The sequence below is a fragment of the Euprymna scolopes genome, chromosome 8 (assembly GCF_053919585.1).
Source record: "Euprymna scolopes isolate OS-2025 chromosome 8, ASM5391958v1, whole genome shotgun sequence".
Taxonomy (NCBI): domain Eukaryota; kingdom Metazoa; phylum Mollusca; class Cephalopoda; order Sepiida; family Sepiolidae; genus Euprymna; species Euprymna scolopes.
Window position 1 is genome coordinate 113,463,156 of NC_136489.1, and position 19,494 is coordinate 113,482,649.

The 19,494-nt window shown below is 31.6% G+C and overlaps 1 protein-coding gene and 1 long non-coding RNA gene across 17 annotated transcripts in view; one reads left to right on the forward strand and one right to left on the reverse strand.

Moving 5' to 3' along the window:
• Positions 1–17,148, forward strand: part of LOC145283711 (vitamin D3 receptor-like) — a 1,095,565-nt gene extending 1,078,417 nt beyond the window's left edge. For 13 of the 16 annotated variants that reach the window (XM_080132744.1, XM_080132747.1, XM_080132736.1 and 10 more), the window contains 4 exons: positions 3,338–3,508; positions 9,825–9,942; positions 11,747–12,204; positions 15,413–17,148. In XM_080132744.1, coding sequence (XP_079988870.1) covers positions 3,338–3,508; positions 9,825–9,942; positions 11,747–12,204; positions 15,413–15,922 — 1,257 coding nt within the window. In that variant the 3' untranslated portion in view covers positions 15,923–17,148. The remainder of the gene's footprint in view (positions 1–3,337; positions 3,509–9,824; positions 9,943–11,746; positions 12,205–15,412) is intronic. The other 3 variants (XM_080132749.1, XM_080132751.1, XM_080132750.1) reach the window with 1 other exon arrangement.
• LOC145283715 (uncharacterized) overlaps positions 1–19,494 on the reverse strand; it is a 214,982-nt gene that overhangs the window by 113,249 nt on the left and 82,239 nt on the right. The gene's annotated exons all lie outside the window — the stretch shown is intronic.

The window sequence follows — 19,494 nt, forward strand, 5'->3', positions numbered from 1 at the left end:
CTAAAATCTGTAGAACATTTCAGATAATTAATTTTTACATTTGCAAAAATATATGCACGTATTATTAAATATCTACGGTAATCAGAAATAAACAGTAGCATTTTGTTAATTTCCAAACACATTTCAAATATTACCATAAATAAAGGGAGAGAAAAAAAAATCAATTTGCCTTTTCACTTGCAAGTCCGAACTAGATCACAATTTGTTAAAAGTCAAATAGGCTCCTTTGAAGAAAGGAAAATTCGAACATAAAACTGCTAAATATTTGTCCATGAAAATAAAACAATATTGCAAAATAGAACTGTTTTAAAAATAGCAAATAGTTAATTAATAAAGTATCCTTTTTCACAACTAATATGCAAATTAGTCTACCTAACTGATATCGCATATATATATATATATATATGACTACTTCATTTAATCACATAAATTAGTATACGAAAGTAGTATTTTTTTTATGCGTAAACTGTAAGTATTTACTTCAACAGTGCTCAATACATAGGTAGAGCTAGCTAGTAAGTTATATATATTTATAACTTACTACTATATATATAATCAGGATATAAAATTGATAGTGTAAAATTAAATAAACTTAAAATGTATGTTTTGATGATACGGTTTGTTCAAGAAATGAACCTAATTTTACATTTCTTCATTTAGAAGATTTGCTTAGAGCAAAGATAAATTAAATGGATATAGTTGCATTTTGTTTTTTTACTTCAGCCTGAATGTGGTGAATGTACATTGATGAAGCTTTTTTCTAAGTTGTTTTATGTTTTATTAATTATAAATTAATGATAATAAGGGTGTATATTTACCTTTTTCATGTGTGTGTATATATATATCATTTGAGGTTACTATTTTCCAAAGTTATGGTAACCAGTGAAATATAACGAGGTTAATACAAGAGTGCTCAAACGAAAGTAGAGCAAGTTACACTTTCAGTTTGTCTTTACATAAGCAGTAATTTGTTGCTACACAGTCATGGGCATGTTTCGGTCTTCTAGTATTTAGTAACTAGAGACCTCTTCAGGCAACAACGCTTATATTCAAAAGCGGGATTCTTAATAAAAAACGTGTGCGTGTACGCACATACATATTCATTTTTCAGTTAAGTTTTTGAATTTTGTCTGTACATTCTCCCACGTTTTCACTCTCACAATCACTTTTAATATATGTGTGTACCATGACGGTAGCATGTTACTGTACTCATATCCACAACTTAATTGAGGTACATGTTTATATATATGTGTGTGCAGACAGTGCTGATATGTTTTACATTAAATTTTGATTTTTATGTCTTCACTTACTTTTACATTGAGCTCTTTAACCTCACGAATAACTCATAGCACAGTATTTTTTTTTTTCATTTTTATCACAAGAAAATGAAAAATAATTCAGATGATGACAGCAATTTCAGACAACATGAAGCAATTTATTACAAAAAGTCATAAATGTAAAGCTTTATATATATATATATATATATATATATATATATATATCTCAAAAATGGTAATTAGTAAAAACTTGAAGAGAGGGCTCAATACTATTGCAGAGAAAATATGTGTTTTATTTTTATTACCGTTTTATCTGTTTAGTTACACATGTTTCGGTTGCCGAATCATATTTACGATCCAGCAACTTTGTCAGACTTTACAGAAATGGTTATTATTATTTGGAAAATAATAATAACCATTTCTGTAAAGTCTGACGAATAAAAAAAATGAAACATTATATATATATATCTTAGGTGGAGAGGGCTCCCGTAAGCCGTGGTGAAGGCAACCTTTCTTGGAGAAGCAAATCTCTGATTTAAAAAACCATAAAGTGGGAGACCAGTACCCGCATTAAACTGGTCTGCAGTTTAATTTGTTGCTGGCTATCTTGCTTTTGCTTGTTGCTGGATCTCAACATTTTGAACCGAGAGAGAGACTTGGCTGTCGTACAAAGCTAAGACTCTGTAACATCATCTTTGTATAGATGCTCCCTCAGGCATTTGGGGTCATGGACTTTAAGTGTCCAAGTGAGTGACACTCGTCTGGCAAGATGTTGCAATCATCATATCTTAGGTATGCGTATATGTTTATGTATTTATATGTACAGGATTCACTGAAAAGCTATTAAAATTATGGGCGTTATGCTAATTTACATGTTAATGTTTCACAGTCCTCTGCTCTTTATCACAAAACGTAATGAAAATGAAACCGTTGTGAAATACTGGCGTGTTTTTTTTTTCTTGTCCAGTGTTAATTATTTATCTTAACGTGCAAATTAGTCAATGTAAACTATCTCTCTCTCAATTATATATACTAGCAGGCCTTTTGGTCATAAATTATGCTTAAATATGATATTTTAATTTATGCAGATTTCGTATATATTTATTAGAGAGCCAATTCTCTATTGATTTGTGTATCATACCCAATTTTTATTAGTGATTTCAAAAGATAAAAAAAAAAAAAAATTAAAAAAAAAATGACTCGGGTGCCATTAGCTAGAATCGAAACCAAAATATATAGCTCTCTAGCCTTATTTGTTACCATCTGAGCTAAGTCCATACGCATATAAAACTTTTTTTTAAAAATAATGTGTTAACGGTATAAATGTATATTTGCACCTGCATAAAAGTAAAACGTTTAGTTGATTTACGCCTGCCAAGTACCATTTTATTTTTTTTTTAATTTTGACCCCTTAGCAGCTATTTTTACTGGCTAAACACTAAATCGAATTTGTTCCACAGATGTAAATTCCCTATATATCAAGTTTCAAGTTTGTAGACCCAAAATTGACAGAGTAGTTTGGTAGAGACCGTTCCACAGACAGACACAGTTGTATATATAAAGATAATATATATCTGATATATAAGTTCCCACAAAAGTTTATGTGGTAATTCAGTAGTGTTAAGGGTTAAAGGGTTATTTGAATACTATTCCAATTGGTATATATTTATATATATATATATATATATATATATATATATATATATATATATATATATGTATGTATGTATGTATGTATATTCCATTCTAAATTCCCGATTTCAATACAATTATCAATTCTGAATAATTTTAATTCTATAACTATATGTAGTTATAAATTATTTTTTTTAATCAATTTTCAAATTACCTTCTAACATGTGCATATATTTTCACAAATGCAAAAAGACACTTGTGAGAAGTCAAGCTATACATTTGAGTTTAACTGTTAGTTTACAATTAATATATATTCATAATTTTCTTATAATTGATTACATGTGGAGACGTCATCTTATATCATTGAAATATCTCTATTGTGTATTAAAGGGTATATTTAAAAATTTTTTATTTTTTTTATTTTGAAGCAGCCAGAGTCTAAAGTAGTCAAGAAGGAGCAGAAGCGGCGACCAAAACCCAAAGATGGCACAAAGTTAATCTGCCGTGTCTGCAACGACGTTGCTCTCGGTTACAACTTTGATGCTGTCACGTGTGAATCGTGTAAGGCTTTTTTCCGGCGAAATGCTCTGAAGAAAAAGGTACGTGTGTTTTGATTCTCATAACAGAATGGTTTCTTCCACATTCCAACCATGGATTTCAACGATCTTGTTGGTGGTGTATGCTTGTATAACAGTTGGAGTTCAAGAGCATTAAAGGCCAGATAATGGTCAAGCCTGAACCTACATGCTTACAAACTAAATGTATCGGAATACAGAGTGGCTCAAAATAAAAATAATTAAAAAATGCCACTCAAAGAGTCGTTAATAAAATTCACAATCCTTTTTGCAATTTTTTTTTTTTTTTTTTTTACATAGTGATCACCACTTATCAAGGCCCGGAAGCCACTCAGGGATAAGGGTTATTGCAAGTACATCACGTTAGTGAGGAGATTTTATGAAGTGTTTAATTAGGGGGGCGGTTCATTAGGAATTTGTTAACATTAGACTTGAAGACATCCAAGTTGTAGTCCGGAGGGAAGCAGGCAGACGGAACAGAGTTCCACAGGCGTGCAGTTCTAAGAAAGAAGCTTTGCTCATGAAATCCGCGTTTTGATTTAAGCACAGATATAGAGTGGGGGAAATTTTTCACAGTGGATTCAGCTAGACGGGTGTTTTTCGTGAAAGATTGGCGAGGGGGGACCAGGGATTGGAGTTCAGACGAGCACCTGCCATGAAAATAACGATAAAACAAGGATAGGCTCGCAACGTCTCTTCTGTGGGAGAGGGGTTGCAGGGTAGAGAAAAGGGCATCCCCCACTAAACCACGAAGTCTATTTTGTACTCTGTCAAGGCATGATAGGCTGTTTTTGGCAGCTCCTGCCCAGATATGGCAACAGTATTCCATCCTTGGCCGTACTTGGCTTTTATATAGATAGAGAATTGCATCAGTAGTGAGATATCTTCTGGAGCGGTAGAAGGATCCCACCATCTTTCCTGCGACCTTGGCAACAGACTTGATGTACGTGTTCCATTTCAGATCAGGAGTAAAGGTCAAACCCAGAAGCTTGTCAAAACACGGGGCCTCACCCAGACGAGAGCCATCCATCACAATTGATGCCAGCTGGGGATCAGAGCGTTGATGATGTAAGGATAGGAGTTTGGTTTTGGATGCATTAAAGGTAACTAGCCACATCTTCCCTCACTGAACCACGCGCTCGAGATCAGAGGAGAGAGAATCCGAGAGAACTTCGTCATTTACAGCCTTTGATGTGTTGCCGTAGATGGTCGTGTCATCAGCATAGATGTCAACGAATGATTTAAGTATATGTTTAGGAAGATCATTGATGTAGATCAGGAAGAGAGTTGGGCTCAGGATTGACCCCTGAGGGACTCCAGCATTTATATTGCAGGCCTCCGATTTTTGTCCATCTACCACTACTCTTATGAGCCTATCGGAGAGAAATGATTTAATGATTCAACCATATTTGATACAAAGAAACTTCAGTCTATGCCTGGCTTGTCCACCAAGTTTCAATCATGAATGTCCAACATTCTTTGGTTTATTGCCATTCAATTATTAGCATACCTGAATACATCATCATTATATTCGGTTTGACACCTGTTTTACATACCGGCATGTGTTTGACAGCTTTTAGAAATTAACTTTCAAACTAACCTATCTCTGGCCAGGTTTTTATTTATCCCTCTTTAGCTGAAGTCCTTCCTTATCGCTTCATATGTTTTACTTGGTCTTCCCTTTTGAGTTGAGCCTGCCATCTGAACTGATCTACCTCTACTGATACAAACATTCTCATTCATTAAATGTGACCATACCATCAAAGTTTCCTGTTCTGCACACATCTCCCTACGCTATGCTTTATAGATTTAATCTTCCTCTGAGGAGGTGGTCACCAGAAGCCTCTGTTTAAGATTTACATTACACGTTCATTGTATCAATGCTCAATGGTTAAGTTTCACTTCAATACGTCATCATACTGTGGACATATGCCTGAAAAACTTTTCTCTCGCTCAATGTGGATACGATGTGCAAAACTGAATTGGCAATAACTCATTCTTCTCTTTTCACTCTCCTTTTTTATGACTATGATGATGCTTTTCAATTCAGGAATAGTCTAGAGATTGTGGTAACCTAACCCAACTGTGGTGTTTGATGAGGCCTTTCTACATATAAATAGTATCGCTATCTTATAATGAGACCCTGAAATTGTTTGGTTGCTTTTATTTTGTGTCTTCTATAGAAGACATTAAAAAACAAAATCAAAACAAAAAAACATAGCAGCAAATAAGATTGAAAAGCTCTGGGAGTTATCTTAAGTAAAATGTTCATTTGTACATGTGTGGAGTTTCATTTCTGTGTCCTTCGCTGTGAAATACACTTCTTTTTTTCTTGAGTCACCACTTATCAAGGCCCAAAAGCCACTCGAGGATAAGGGTTAATGAATGCAAGGTGGTAGTGTAGTAATTGTTAAGGGTGTAAATTGGGTAGAATTTGATTATTTACGGGGACGGCCCAACAAGAACTTGTTTACATTGGATTTGAAGGCTACCATGTTGTATTCAACCAGGAAGCAGGACAGTGGAACAGTGTTCCAAAGGCGGGCAGTTCTAGGAAAAAGCTTTGTTCATGGAATCTGCGTTTAGATTTGGACAGATAGAGACGGGAAGAAATCATATATAGTGGTTGTAGCTGGTTGTGTGTTTTTTGTGAAAGTTTTGTTGGATTTATTAATAACCTCTGTTAATTATGAAGTAAATAAAGAAAACATACCTTTCTTCCTTGAATGACTTTATACTGGAAGTTATATTGACGATGACAAAAAAAAAATTAGCAACGTAAGTGTTTTTAGCCTTTTGCACACAGATGTAAGAAAAGACGTCTTTTTATTTACATGTTTGCAACACGAAAAAATAGGGCATGCCACATACACACATTTTTCTAAATATAGTCAAAGAGGAGATAATTCCTACTTACCCAACTCTAAAAACACATCATTTAACAGACAAAGGGAGGCAACTCCAAGTTATTTCCAATATCGCCTCTCAATGTGAATAGGGTTTTTAAGTCAGTTTTCGAATTCAGTTCCTTGAGCTTCATAAGTTGTTTGCTCACAAGTCCCTTTATTTTATTTTTTCCAAGACATTGTCTACTTCTCTGTGACTCCTTGGAATGTTTTCTTGTTTATATGGACTTACACAATTAAAGACTATCACGTTTCAACATGTGCACAGCGAGTTAAGAAAATATGGGGCATTAACCATCTGTGGTCAGACAACTTTCACAAACCTCTCAATAGCATTACCATGTCCGATCACTTACTAATAACAGATCTTGAATCTCAACAGTAGAATTTATTGAACCAACCAAACAGTCCTTTTTGTGCCAAGTTTAGAAGCTGTTTTTCAAGAAGCTGTTTTCTGCAACCATCTTGAAACTGTTTTCACAGCTTTTTATTCCGGAAAGGCAACTGCACAAAATTTTGTTTTTCTGCTAAATTACTGATCCTGCAAAACTATTCCATTGCTTCTCAAGCACGGAGATATATCAGAGATAAATACCAGCAATTTGTTAGCTTGATTTACTTTAGACTTTCATTTTTAAGAAAAAGAGAATGTGTCATGGGGGTTTGCATCCACAGTCTATTAAATGAGATCATAATTTGCATGCCAATTTTTCAACTTGCTTCAAATTCCTTTTCTTAGAACATTAGTTATCAGAGTACTTAACTTCAACATCACTTCTGGCACCAGTGGATTATCAGTTTTCACAACGAGAAGGTCATAGATACATTCAACTTTATGAGAATTGTTGGCGTTTTTTGTCTTTTCTCCAACTTTGGTTCACTTTAGTTCTCGATTCCTTTCTAATCGGGGTGGGGTGGGGGTGTCGCCTCTTTGACAATCATCTCTCTCATCCCGATCAAAGCAACCACTGCCAATTTGATCTGTAGGTTGACGATTTAGTTCTTGAAGTTTTCTTAAACTTTCCTCGAAATTTTGTGGAACTTTTTCTGCATCTCATTCTCTTTTTTCGATTGACTAGCCTTAAGTTCGTCACTTCTGATTTGGCGATGGCCACAACAGCAAAGACGTCACTTTTTTTTTTTCTTTTCTCGTTCTTTTCCTCCTTTGTGGTACCTACATACTACCACCTTTTTTCTTTTTTTTACTCAACACACCTCCAAACACCTGGGCAACGCCGGGCACGCAGGCTAGTCTGTAAATGTCGTCCTACTGCTAACTCTACTCCCACTCACCTTATCACTACCATTTATTTTTTTACCAACCTGGCCTTTGTTTTCCTACTCTTATCACTAGGGCTATGACAAAAGAATATTTTTTTCATTATTTTGACTCTCGAGTATATATCAGTAAATAATATATGCTTTTAGATAGAGTGATGTGGTTCTTAATTGATTAACTATGTCAGCTATACTCGTGCTGGTCAAAATAATAAAACATATGTAAATTCATTCCGTTTGGGATAATTTTCGGCTTGTAAATTGTACAGGCGAGATATCTTATATTTAAATAACAATTGCAACTATTTTTAATAATTTGAGGAGGTGCATATGGCAGCCAATAAGTACTTTATTGTCACATTAGAAAAATCAATGTTTCAATTTAATAGAACATTTTGTCATTGAGTAATCTTAAACTCCAAAACTTTTGCAAATATTGTTTAAAAAGATTTTGGAAGCGATTTAATAATACTATATAAGTATGGGTCGCTCTAAAGACATATCTTTGCCTGAGAAGCAGCATATCTTTCATTTGTGGGCAGAAGGAAAGACGCACATGGAAATCACAATCAAGGTCGGATGTTCAAGATTGGTGGAGACCAAAGTGCTCCAGAAAAGTGCTGAGGGTGTTTCCAACAGCAATCGCAAGAAATGTGGATGAAAGAAAAGCACCACCAAAAGACAAGACCGGATACTGGACAAAGTGGTTAAGAAAAGTCGATTCCAATCAACAAGTCACATCACTGAAGCGTGGAAACAGGCTTCTGGTGCTGGCGTTTCGAGAAGCACTGCCTACCGAAGGCTCTGACAACTGGGATACTGAAATCGTATAGCTACCACCAAACCACTCCTTAACAAGAAGCAGATGTTGAAGAGGCTGCAATGGGCAACTGCTCATCAAACCTGAACTGCAGACGAATGGTGGCGTGTGATCTTTTCAGATGAGTCTTGATTTTGTATCTCCTTTGGCGACCAAGGGCCATGTGTTTGGCAAAGAACCACAGAACGGTATAACCAAGAATGCATTAAGAAGTCTGTGAAGTTCCTGCAGTCTTGCATGGTTTGGGGCTGTATGAGTGCTAAAGATGTTGGTAATTTATGCTTCATCAAAGAAACTGTAAACGCAAAAGTGTACCAAGATATCCTGGAAGCTAATTTACTGCCAGTGTTGGATAACCAGTTTGACAGGGAGGCTACAGACATCATTTTTCAACATGACTTAGCACAGGCACACTTGCTAAGACCACGTCTTCCTGGCTCCGAGAACGATCAATCTCTGTTCTTGAATGGCCGGCAAATTCGCCAGATTTAAACGTTATTGAAGCCTTGTGGGACCAGATGAAGAGGAAGCTCCGAAAAGAAAAACCTACTACCCTTACAGTCATGAAGATTGCAATCCAGAACACACGGGATTCAGTGTCTACACATGATTGCGAGAAGCTTGTTAATTCCATGCTCCCGGTGAATTGATGCTTTTATCAAGGCAAAAGTTGCTGCTACTAAATATTGATTAATTTTATTTGTATTTATGTTAATAAGAAATCTTTTTTTGTTTACTTACCTGTCTTGTTCTATTATTTTGAAACAAGAAATATTTAAAAAAAAAAAAACAAAAAAAAACAAAAAAAACATTGCAATTGATATGAAAAAACATTCTGTCGTAAAAAACAACTATTTCAGTTTAGCATGATAGGGATATTTTAGCATCGATTACACCTCACAAATCGTACTCAATAAGAATTTAGCATAAAAAAACATGATGTTCTATTTTTTTGACCAGCATGAGTATACTAAAGAGTCAAACCAATAAGAATATTCTCTTGTCATAGCTCTACTTATCACCACCCCAACTTTGTGTATATTTACTTGACTGTTTAATAAACAGTTTTCTAAATGAAATCAGTGTGCTCTTGATTAATTCTTTTCGTTCTATTTTTAATACGAGTTTGCAGTTAATTTTTTTTTTTTTTTCTTTCTAGCAGGATTCCTAGTTCGATTTGGTATGGATAACTAATTGATTATTTGAAGTAATTTATTTTGGCACCAGAAAGGTTCACTCTGAGCAGGAATTTTTTTTTTTTTTTCCTTAGTGTTTTTAAGATACGTTTGATATTGATATCTAACGAATAATGTTCATTGTGTGATTTATTTTTCAGGCTTTTAATTGTACATTTGATGGCAACTGCCGGTTGGACCCACATACCCGAAAGTTTTGCTCCAGTTGTCGATTAAAAAAATGTTTTCTTGTTGGTATGAAGAAAGATTGGATCTTAAGTAAGTTTTTTTTTTTTTTTTATTAATATATATTTTTTAATTAATTATTATATTCTTGATTTTTTTTTTTTATATTAATGATTTAATTAGATAAAAGCAATACATTTTGGAGTACTTCTGCAGTTTACCTAACCTGATACTTTTTAAGTAAGATTTTGAAGTTAAATTCAAATTAAATTTAGGAGAGTAGAAAATGGGTTTACTTTTGACACGTTTGCAACTCTTGCTTCCTTTGTCCTTTAGTTCTTCCATTTCATGAGCAATGTTTCTGAAGAAATGGGGAAGAATTGCTTTTTTCTGGGTCGGTACCTATCCATGTCCCACTTATTGTTGGCTATTTTTTGACCATGAAGTGGTATTTTTCTCTTTTTTTTTTTTTTTTAATTATAGCTCCTTACATCAAGTGGCTTTATGCCTTGTCTGGAGCGATTTCCATTAAAAAAAATCTAATTTTTTCTGTATCTTTTGTTCATGGTTAGATAAAATTACAGAAGTTAACAAAGTCTCCTCTTCCTTTCCTCATGTTAAGAATGTGTTTTTAAATAAGATTTCAATATAATCCATAAATTGCAGAAGTACCCATTTTCGAATGTGTGGAATATTATTCTCTTCTTTCTCCCCATTTTATGTCTGTTACTGGTTGTACTTACCTGGAGTTGCCTAGGACGCCATACAATCAACTTGGGTTTTATTTGTTGGTATATAAGGTAGAAAATTCTTCAATTGAAAATACGAGTTATATTCCTTGTTAATTTTAGGTGATTATTTAAAACGTTTCATATTAGCAATTTTCTGCTAAGTTTAAAAATAAATTGTAGTAAAATATGTTATTTTATTACTAATAGCATAATACAAAAATGACAAATGAAAATTGGTTAGTCAGAAAAAAAAAAAAAAAATTTGATTTTTCAGTTTCAATGCTATTTGAGTCTGACTTTAAAGATCCAGATAACTTTGTGTTAGAGATTTTTTTTATTTTATTTTTGTATGTTAGTTTGATTTATGACAAACTGTGGAATCATAATTCTGCTATGCTGAAGTTATCTCCCCTTAAGATCTATTTACTTTTATTGACTTAAGACAAGGCATAGGAGTCAGATTTGTAAGGGGACAATGTACAAGGGGAACAAGGCCACAAGATGTTTGTTCATGTTACATTTAAATTTCTGCATGTTGGGGGTGATGTGACAGGAGCTGGTATTTGCCAGACCATACATGTCTTATTAGGTTTGAAATTCTTTTTTTGCAGACTGTTAAAGAGGAAAAGTCTAACGACTGGTGTGCTAGCAGTATTCAATTGGTAGATGTAAAAAGATTTAAAGCCCAGTAGAGGGAGCTTACTTCTACCTTTAAATACTATCAAAGTTTGTCTTAAATATTTGAAAATTCTAAAAGTTTTTCTTAAATATTTGAAAATTCTAAAAGTTTTTCTTAAATATTTGAAAATTCTAAAAGTTTTTCTTAGATACGTGAAAATTTCAAAAAGGTTTTATAATTTTTTTTTTTTTCTAATATTTTACCCCAAACAAGGCTATTTGGGTTCAAATTTACAGGGATACTATGTAGGGAGTCAAGCAGCATCATTAAAACATTTTAAAGGCTCTTCATATATATTTTTGGATATTTCAACAACTCTTTATAAATATTTAGACATTTAAATAAACCATTAATAAATGTTTGGAAGTTCCAAGAAGTTTTTCATAAATATTTAATAATGCACATAACAAATACTGAACGTGGTCTAGTTCTCTTTTAAAGACGGCTTCATAGAACTTGCTAACATATGTCTTCTTTCCCATTTCAGACGAAGAACAACTTGCTAAGCGTAGACAGAGGCTTAGTGTGATGACTCGAAAACCTTCCATGGATAACGTTTCTCCTTCTTCATCGGCATCAAGTCCAGGTAGCTGCATAAAACTGGTACAAACATGTTCATCAAATTCTTCAGAACCCCCTCCCGTTCCAAGTCTTAAAACAAGAACTTTACCCGCCGACGCCTACCCAGTGTGCAATGACATGTACTGGAACACGATTGGCTCAACTGAAAGTACAGCTAAGACGCTCACTCTAATACGGCAACTTGTTCAGGAACATGAAAAAACATTTAATGAAAACTATCCTTGTGACATTATGTCAATTCCGAGGACTGCGAAAGAATTCTTTGCTCTCAGTAGTGCTTTTATGTGTCGACTTACCAATTTCATGAAATACATTCCAGACTTTCAGAAACTACCAAAGGAAGATCGTATAGCCATTTTTAGGGTATGTATATTTATTATGGATAGTTTTATTTGGTACTTATTTAGAATTAAACCTACTTTTTCAAAACAGTACAGAAAAACTTTCAAAATCTTTATTCGTACCCATCATGGAACAGAAGTCATATTCCCAAAATCATATATAAATTGATCAAGTAGTTTTTTTTTTTTTTTTAAGTAAGATGTGGAGTTTTGATTTCAAGTTATGTGATAATCAGAAAATTCTGGTTTTTAATTTCGTGATATGCTGCAGCTTTCTGGTGTGTACATGAGCTGTGTAGGTAAATGTTTTCTTGATACACGTAAATGAAAAAAAAAGAAGCAAAATGTGAGAAAATTCATTTAAAAATTTTTTTTAAATCTAAGAACTGAAAATATTAGTTAAAGAAATAAGAAAAACTAATGAAACATTCCTACAAATTACATTACTAGCAACAAAATATGTCGTTTGTTGAAGAAGAAATTAACATGAATATAAATAAGGGGGAGGCAACTCAATTCGAAATATCCAGATCAAAATCGGCCTTCTAATGGATACAATTTATGATTAAAATAGCTAAAATTTGTAAAAAAAAAAAAAAAAAAAAAAAATTTATATTAAAAAAAATACATGATCAATTTACGTGATTTTTGGAATATGACATCCTCGTTGCGTGACAGGCACATAAATCATGAAGATGTTCTCTTTTGTATTTTCGTTGTTTGAAATAGGTGCTTATTTAGAATTAAAACTTATTTTTATTTAGATGTTTATTTGTTTTTGTTATTTGTGTCATCAAAATTTTGATCTTAGTTTGTAGGTGTGATATTTAGAGGTTTGCAGAAAATTGCTGACAAATAGAAAAATTTGATCACATCTTTGAAAACATTATTTTACAAGTTTAATTTGAAAATTTAGAAAACCAAATAATCTATTATATAAACGTCTGTGTGTGTGTGTGAGTTCCTTCCTCATAGGTTCCGAAATGACTGAGCCTATCTTTTGCATATTTCGCACAAAGATAATTTATATGTCTGGCAGTGTTCCAAGGTATGTTTTGTATAGAAATTCATCGGGTAAGTATCAAAAATCATAAAAATACAATCTTAAAAATAGCTTTTCTCTCTTACATATAAAAAAAAGAATTTTTACAGGGGAATATTTTACGTTATTTCCCTTGGCTGGTGTAACATAAAATCTATATTCCTATAAATTCGTTTTTCTTTTGGGTGTATTGATATTCATATTAAAAAACCCCTTTTCTACTTATTTAAAAAGAAAATACAATTTTCTTATATATGGGTTGTGGAATTGCATCCATCTGCAAAAGATCTAGCTAATTTGCATATTCTTTTAAACATTCATTTTAATTAATTTCCTATTAGTTTTTTTCGGTTTTCTTATGGGTGATCATCTTTATTTAACTATTGCGTGTAATTATATTCATGCAGATATTCTACATGATTTATACTTGCGTAATATTTGCGTAAAACGTTTACAGGAAACACAAAATTGTTTCCATATATATTTATATATACGTATATATTTTTGTTGCACAGATTTTGCCTACCAAACTCCTCCTAGAGTTTTTGGTCTACGGACATAAAATTTCATATATAAGGTGTTTGAATCCATGCAAAACTTTATATTTGGGTTTTAGCCTGGAAAAATCCGTGCAAAAGTGTGAAAATTAAAAAAAAATGAAATTTGCCAGGTGAAGGTCGAATGCCGCCATTACGAATGCATAATGTAGTTAATATTGGTTCATGTTTTAATTTTTAGCCTTGCAGTAAACATGTTTTCATAGCCCAGTCATTTATGGCAGAGGCAAAATAAATCGTGAGCTTAACGTTTTGGTTTCGATTCTCAATGGTGGCGCATGAGTCTTTTTTTTAATCATTATTATATATTGCATCCAATCTATCTATCTACATCTATAAAAGTGTAAATGTCTGTCTGTCTTTTCTCTATGGTAATTAAGGAAGACTATTATACAGAAATACATTACTTTACATATTCACACTTTTTAATATATACATATGCATATAACCTTATGGACAGTATATAGGGCCCGAGCAAAGCCGGGCGGAACTGCTAGTATTCTATAAAAGAAAAGACTGCTTAAGATCGTCAAGCCCAAATATCAGCTGACGTGATATTGTAAACACAGACAGAATTTTTTTTTTTTTTTTTTAATGAATTTGTCCACCACGCAAATTAATCCTCATAATATATAATAATCAATAGGAGACTGATTCTATAATAATACATGCACGATCTGTATAAATTAAAGTGTTATGTTTAAGCATATTGTATGTCCGGGCAACGCCAGGCAGCCAGCTAGTGATATAGAATTCTTTGGTTTTCTAAATTTTCAAATTTAACTTGTGAAATAGTGTTTTTAAAGATGTGGCCAGGTATCTCTATTAAAAATTTGCACTGACCATGCAACATACATCGCTTCAGACTTTATGGCAACCATCAACAACATCGTATGTGTACCTTTTCTTTTCATGAAGAGTGAAATCTTCAAGTTAATACCACCAACAAAATGAAGAGGTGGCAGAGACACTGTTTTCGTCTATGAATAAGTTTTGATATTAGAAACCCAACCACAACTCCTTTCTAAAACCTCCAACTATTACAAACCTTGTCACAGCTACATCTGCTTTTTAGTCCTTCAACAAAGGAGGGATTGGACCTAGTAATTCACTCCCATCCGTCCGTCTGTTTGCACTTTTTTAAATAACCATGCCTTGGATTTAAAAAAATAAAAATAAAAAAATAAAAAATTTTGCACAAACGTTAGTCATGGTGAAAGTAATTTTTTGACTGAACAGATTTGCCATGATAACTGTTTGCATTTGTTGCATCTTTCTTTTAACTTTTTTTTTTTACTTTAAAAAAAAAAAATTATTTTAATTTTAAATATTCATGTCTACCATTTTTTTTTTTTTTTAAGTAAAAAAAAAATTATTTTAAAATTAAAATAATTTTTTTTTTTTACTTAAAAAAAAATTATTTTAATTTTAAAATATTAATGTCTACCATTTTTTTTAAACCTAATATTTCCAAATTTTATTTATTTATTTTTTTTTAAATCTAATATTTCCAAATTTTATTTATTTATTTATTTATTTATTTTTTAATCTAATATTTCCAAATTTTATTTATTTATTTATTTATTTTTTTAATCTAATATTTCCAAATTTTATTTTTTTTTTTTTTGTAGGGGAGTATCCGAGAAGTGTCTATGATCCGAGCATCCATGGCTTATTCCTGTGTTGATGATTTATGGATATTTAAAAACAAGGAGGGAAAGTCAAGTTACTTGGATGCGAAAATATTACAAGAAACACTTGGGGAATTTTTGTACCTAAAAATAAAAGCATTTATCCAAGCATTTAAACTGTCGACAAACGACGACAAAGTGATAATGATTCTATTATTGTTGATCGAGTTCTTCGATCAGGACAAATCAATTCTGATGAGCAAAGAGGTTGTGGTCGAGGCGCAGGAGAAATATTTAATGTGGCTACGTGTCTATATTTACGCGAAGTATCCTGTGGAATATGCCAAGGTTTTGTATCCTCGTGTTCTTGTCAAGCTAATGGACGTGCGCGAGGTCGGTGATATTTGCAATGAAGCGAGCAAAAACTTCTTATTACATGGCATCGACCCGTTAACGGCAGAAGTACTAGATTTGAAATTAAATATGGATACGCCGTTTAAGAAAAATTGACACGCATCTTGAGAGGTGCACAAAACATTTAACAAAAATGAAGAGAAATTAACATGGGTATAAATTTGTTTTTTTTGTTTTTTTTTGTTTTTGTCATAGTTTTGTGAATTATTATTATTATTAATCTGTTAAAGCAAGGTATCTAACCTTTCCCACCCTCCAACTTTTTTTTTTTTTTTTAAAGATTATCTTATGCTAACTGATTTAAAAAAAAAATAAATAAATAAAACAAAGTAATATAAATAAGCAGGATTGGTACTTGTTTAGAATAGTGATGTTTTAAGCCAACACATTTCAGGTGGAAACATTATCACGTACTTGCATGTCATGTCGAAATCAGCATAAATTCCAAAAATTATGAAAAATAAAAAAATGATCTAGTAAAAGATGTGCTAGATGTATTTTTAACAGAAAATCGGCCACAATTACGTTCCGACATTTTGCGTTTAACAATTGCAAATTGTGATTATTTAGTCAAAATGATTGATTGTTGGATCTTACGAACTCTTCAGCATTAAAACGTACGGTGAAACTATAAATCGATAAACTCAGTATATTTTATTTTTACTTAAAAATTTTTTCTTTATTTTTTTCACTGGATCATTTTTCATAATTTTTGGAATTTATACTAATTTCGATGTGCTGGCTTAAAACATCACTATTCTAAACAAGCTTTAAAAGTTGGTTCAGGAAAAACAACAACAACAAAAAAAGTATTTTTAAAGAAATAAGAAAAATGTAGATGGAGAGAAAGAATGAATAAGTCCACATAAAATGAATGAAAAATGCTAAAAAGTGAGTTCTTCCAGGATAGGAATAATTACAGATTTTTAAATGTAAGGAAAAAAAAACTGACATATCTTAACGTGTGCACAAATTAAACAAAAAGAGATACGAGTAAGAATTATTTTTTGTGTTGGTTTTGTGAATTATCATCATTGTTATCATCATCATTATTATTATTATTATTACTACTACTATTTGTTAAAACAAATCACCACCCATAAACTGCATCTTTAAGAGAATCTTATACTAAGTGATGTTTTTTTAAAATAGAATAAGCGATAGGGAAGGTTGATAGTGAAGAATACTTTTTAAATTGGTTGAGGAAAAATGAAAGCAAAAATATTTTTGAAATTTTTTTTCAAAGAAATATGGAGCAAAAGAATGAATTTTGCAAAGAATGAAAAATGCTGAAAAAAAAAAGAAAAGAAAAAAAAGAAAAAGTCAGTTCTTCCGGGATAAGAATAATTAAGAGAATTTCAACATTTATATGGAGGAAAAAAAAAAAATTGAATAAGATTAATTAAAAATATAACTTAAAAATATAAATTAAAACTAAATCCTTAGAGAATCATAATTTTTGCTTTTTTCCTTCAACATGTTGTGTGGATTTCAAGTTATGATGTGATAATCAGAAAATTCCGGTTTTTAATTTTGTGATATGCTGCAGCTTTCTGGTGTGTACATGAGCCGTGTAGATAAATGTTTTCTTGATACACATAAATGGAAAAAAAAAAAAAAATGTGAGAAAATTCATTTAAAAAAAATTTTTTTTTTTTAAATCTAAGAACTGTGAAAATATTAGTTAAAGAAATAAGAAAAACTCATGAAACAAGTTACATTACTAGCAACAAAATATGTCGTTTGTTCATCAAATTGTCTTCGATTTTTTGAATTGAAATAGATTTTTTTTTTTTTTTTTTTTTTTTAAATGGTAGATATGCAAGCATACACATTTTTATACTACAACTTTTCCCTCCATCTCTTAAGAATGCTTGAAAATCATTAATGGCGTTAAAAGAATATCACCAATTTAAAAGAATAGGGGTAGGAACTCTTGGTAATTCTAAGATTGAATTTTAATTTGTCTTCATTTTTTTTTTTTATTATCACACATTATATATATATATATACACACACACACAAATATCCACAGACGTATTTTATCGTTTGTACAATTCATCAACCTGACCGTTACGAATATAAGGACAATACGCAGGGTAAGGGAAATAACTCCTTTTGGCATTTAGGTAAACACATTACCATAATATAACCGAGTATTCAGCTACTATTATCTCCCCAGAATAATACCAAAAGCATGCTTATATATATATATATATATATATATATATATATATATATATATATATATGACTGAAATAAATACAACTGTGGCTTTGGAATGTTCACTACTGATGTATTTGCTCTGAAAGTGTAAATCTATTTTATTGAGTTTAATTGTGATAGTTTAGAAAAACTATCGAATATGTACATTATAAGTATATCTATACAAAGTGTATCTGAAAATTCTTTTGGGGGGTACAAAATTTAATTATGGTTAAATATAAAGCAATTAACATGATTAAAAAAAATAAAAAATTTAAATAAAGGCTAGTTAACCAGGTTTCATTCCTTGCTCAACAGAGCTAAATCAAGGAAAATTATGATTTAAAAAAAAAAAAAAATGAAAAATAAGCAGGGAAAAAATGACATAGAAATCAAATTAATTCCTAGGAGATTTTCTTTTTGCTTGACCTCATAGATAACCATGCGTGTGCCACGAATTTCAGTGCTGACATGTTTACGATCTTGAGTAAGTCGCACTCACCCTTTCATCTAAAAATTCTAGAAACTATTTTTATTAAGTCCTTGATAGTTTGCAAGTAAAAAGAAAATCTCTTAGGACTTCATTTGATTTCTATGTAAATCTCTTTCCCCCCCCCCCCAATGCTTATTTTTCATTAAAAAAATTTTTTTTTTCTGCCATATTCATGACATTTTTTTTTTTTTTTTAAAATCATAATTTTCCTCAATTTAGCTCTATTGACCAAGGAATTTTTATTTTCATTTTTTTTTTTTTTTAATCATATGTTAAGTTATCTAAAAACATAAAGCCATAACAAACTTATATGTATGTTGTAAGTTTTGAAAATATGTATGGCAATTAAACTACACAGAATTTACCGTGTTTCACCTTTAAGAAACTCAGAAAATTCTATGTAGCTTCTTTTTTCTTTTTTTATATAAAGGAGTCACCACTTATCAAGGCCTGGAAGCCACTCAAGGATAAAGGTTAATGAGTGTATGATAGTCAATAGGACAATACCATAGTAATCGTTAGTAGTGGAAATTTGATAAATTGGATTACTTAAGGGGATGACCCATCAAGAACTTGTTTATGTTGGGCTTGAAGACGACGACCATATTGTAATAATTTGGAAAGCAAGATTGCGATATATATTTTCAAAATTTACTACCTAGCTTTACTTATGTATAGAGCACTGTTAAAGTAAATATTGAAAATAAATACATTACATTTTATGTAGATACATGAAATAATACTATATATATATATATTTATATATATATATATATATATATATATATATGCATTTATAGTTATTAGTGATAGCAGTAGCATAAGAACGCCTCAGTTGTATTTAAATTTACTCATTTAAGTGATAGTTTTCCTCCCCTGCATACAAATGCATGCATTAAGTTGCCCCTTTAAACAGGACATATTTTTATTTACATATTTTTAATTTTTTTGTGTACATAAAATATATATC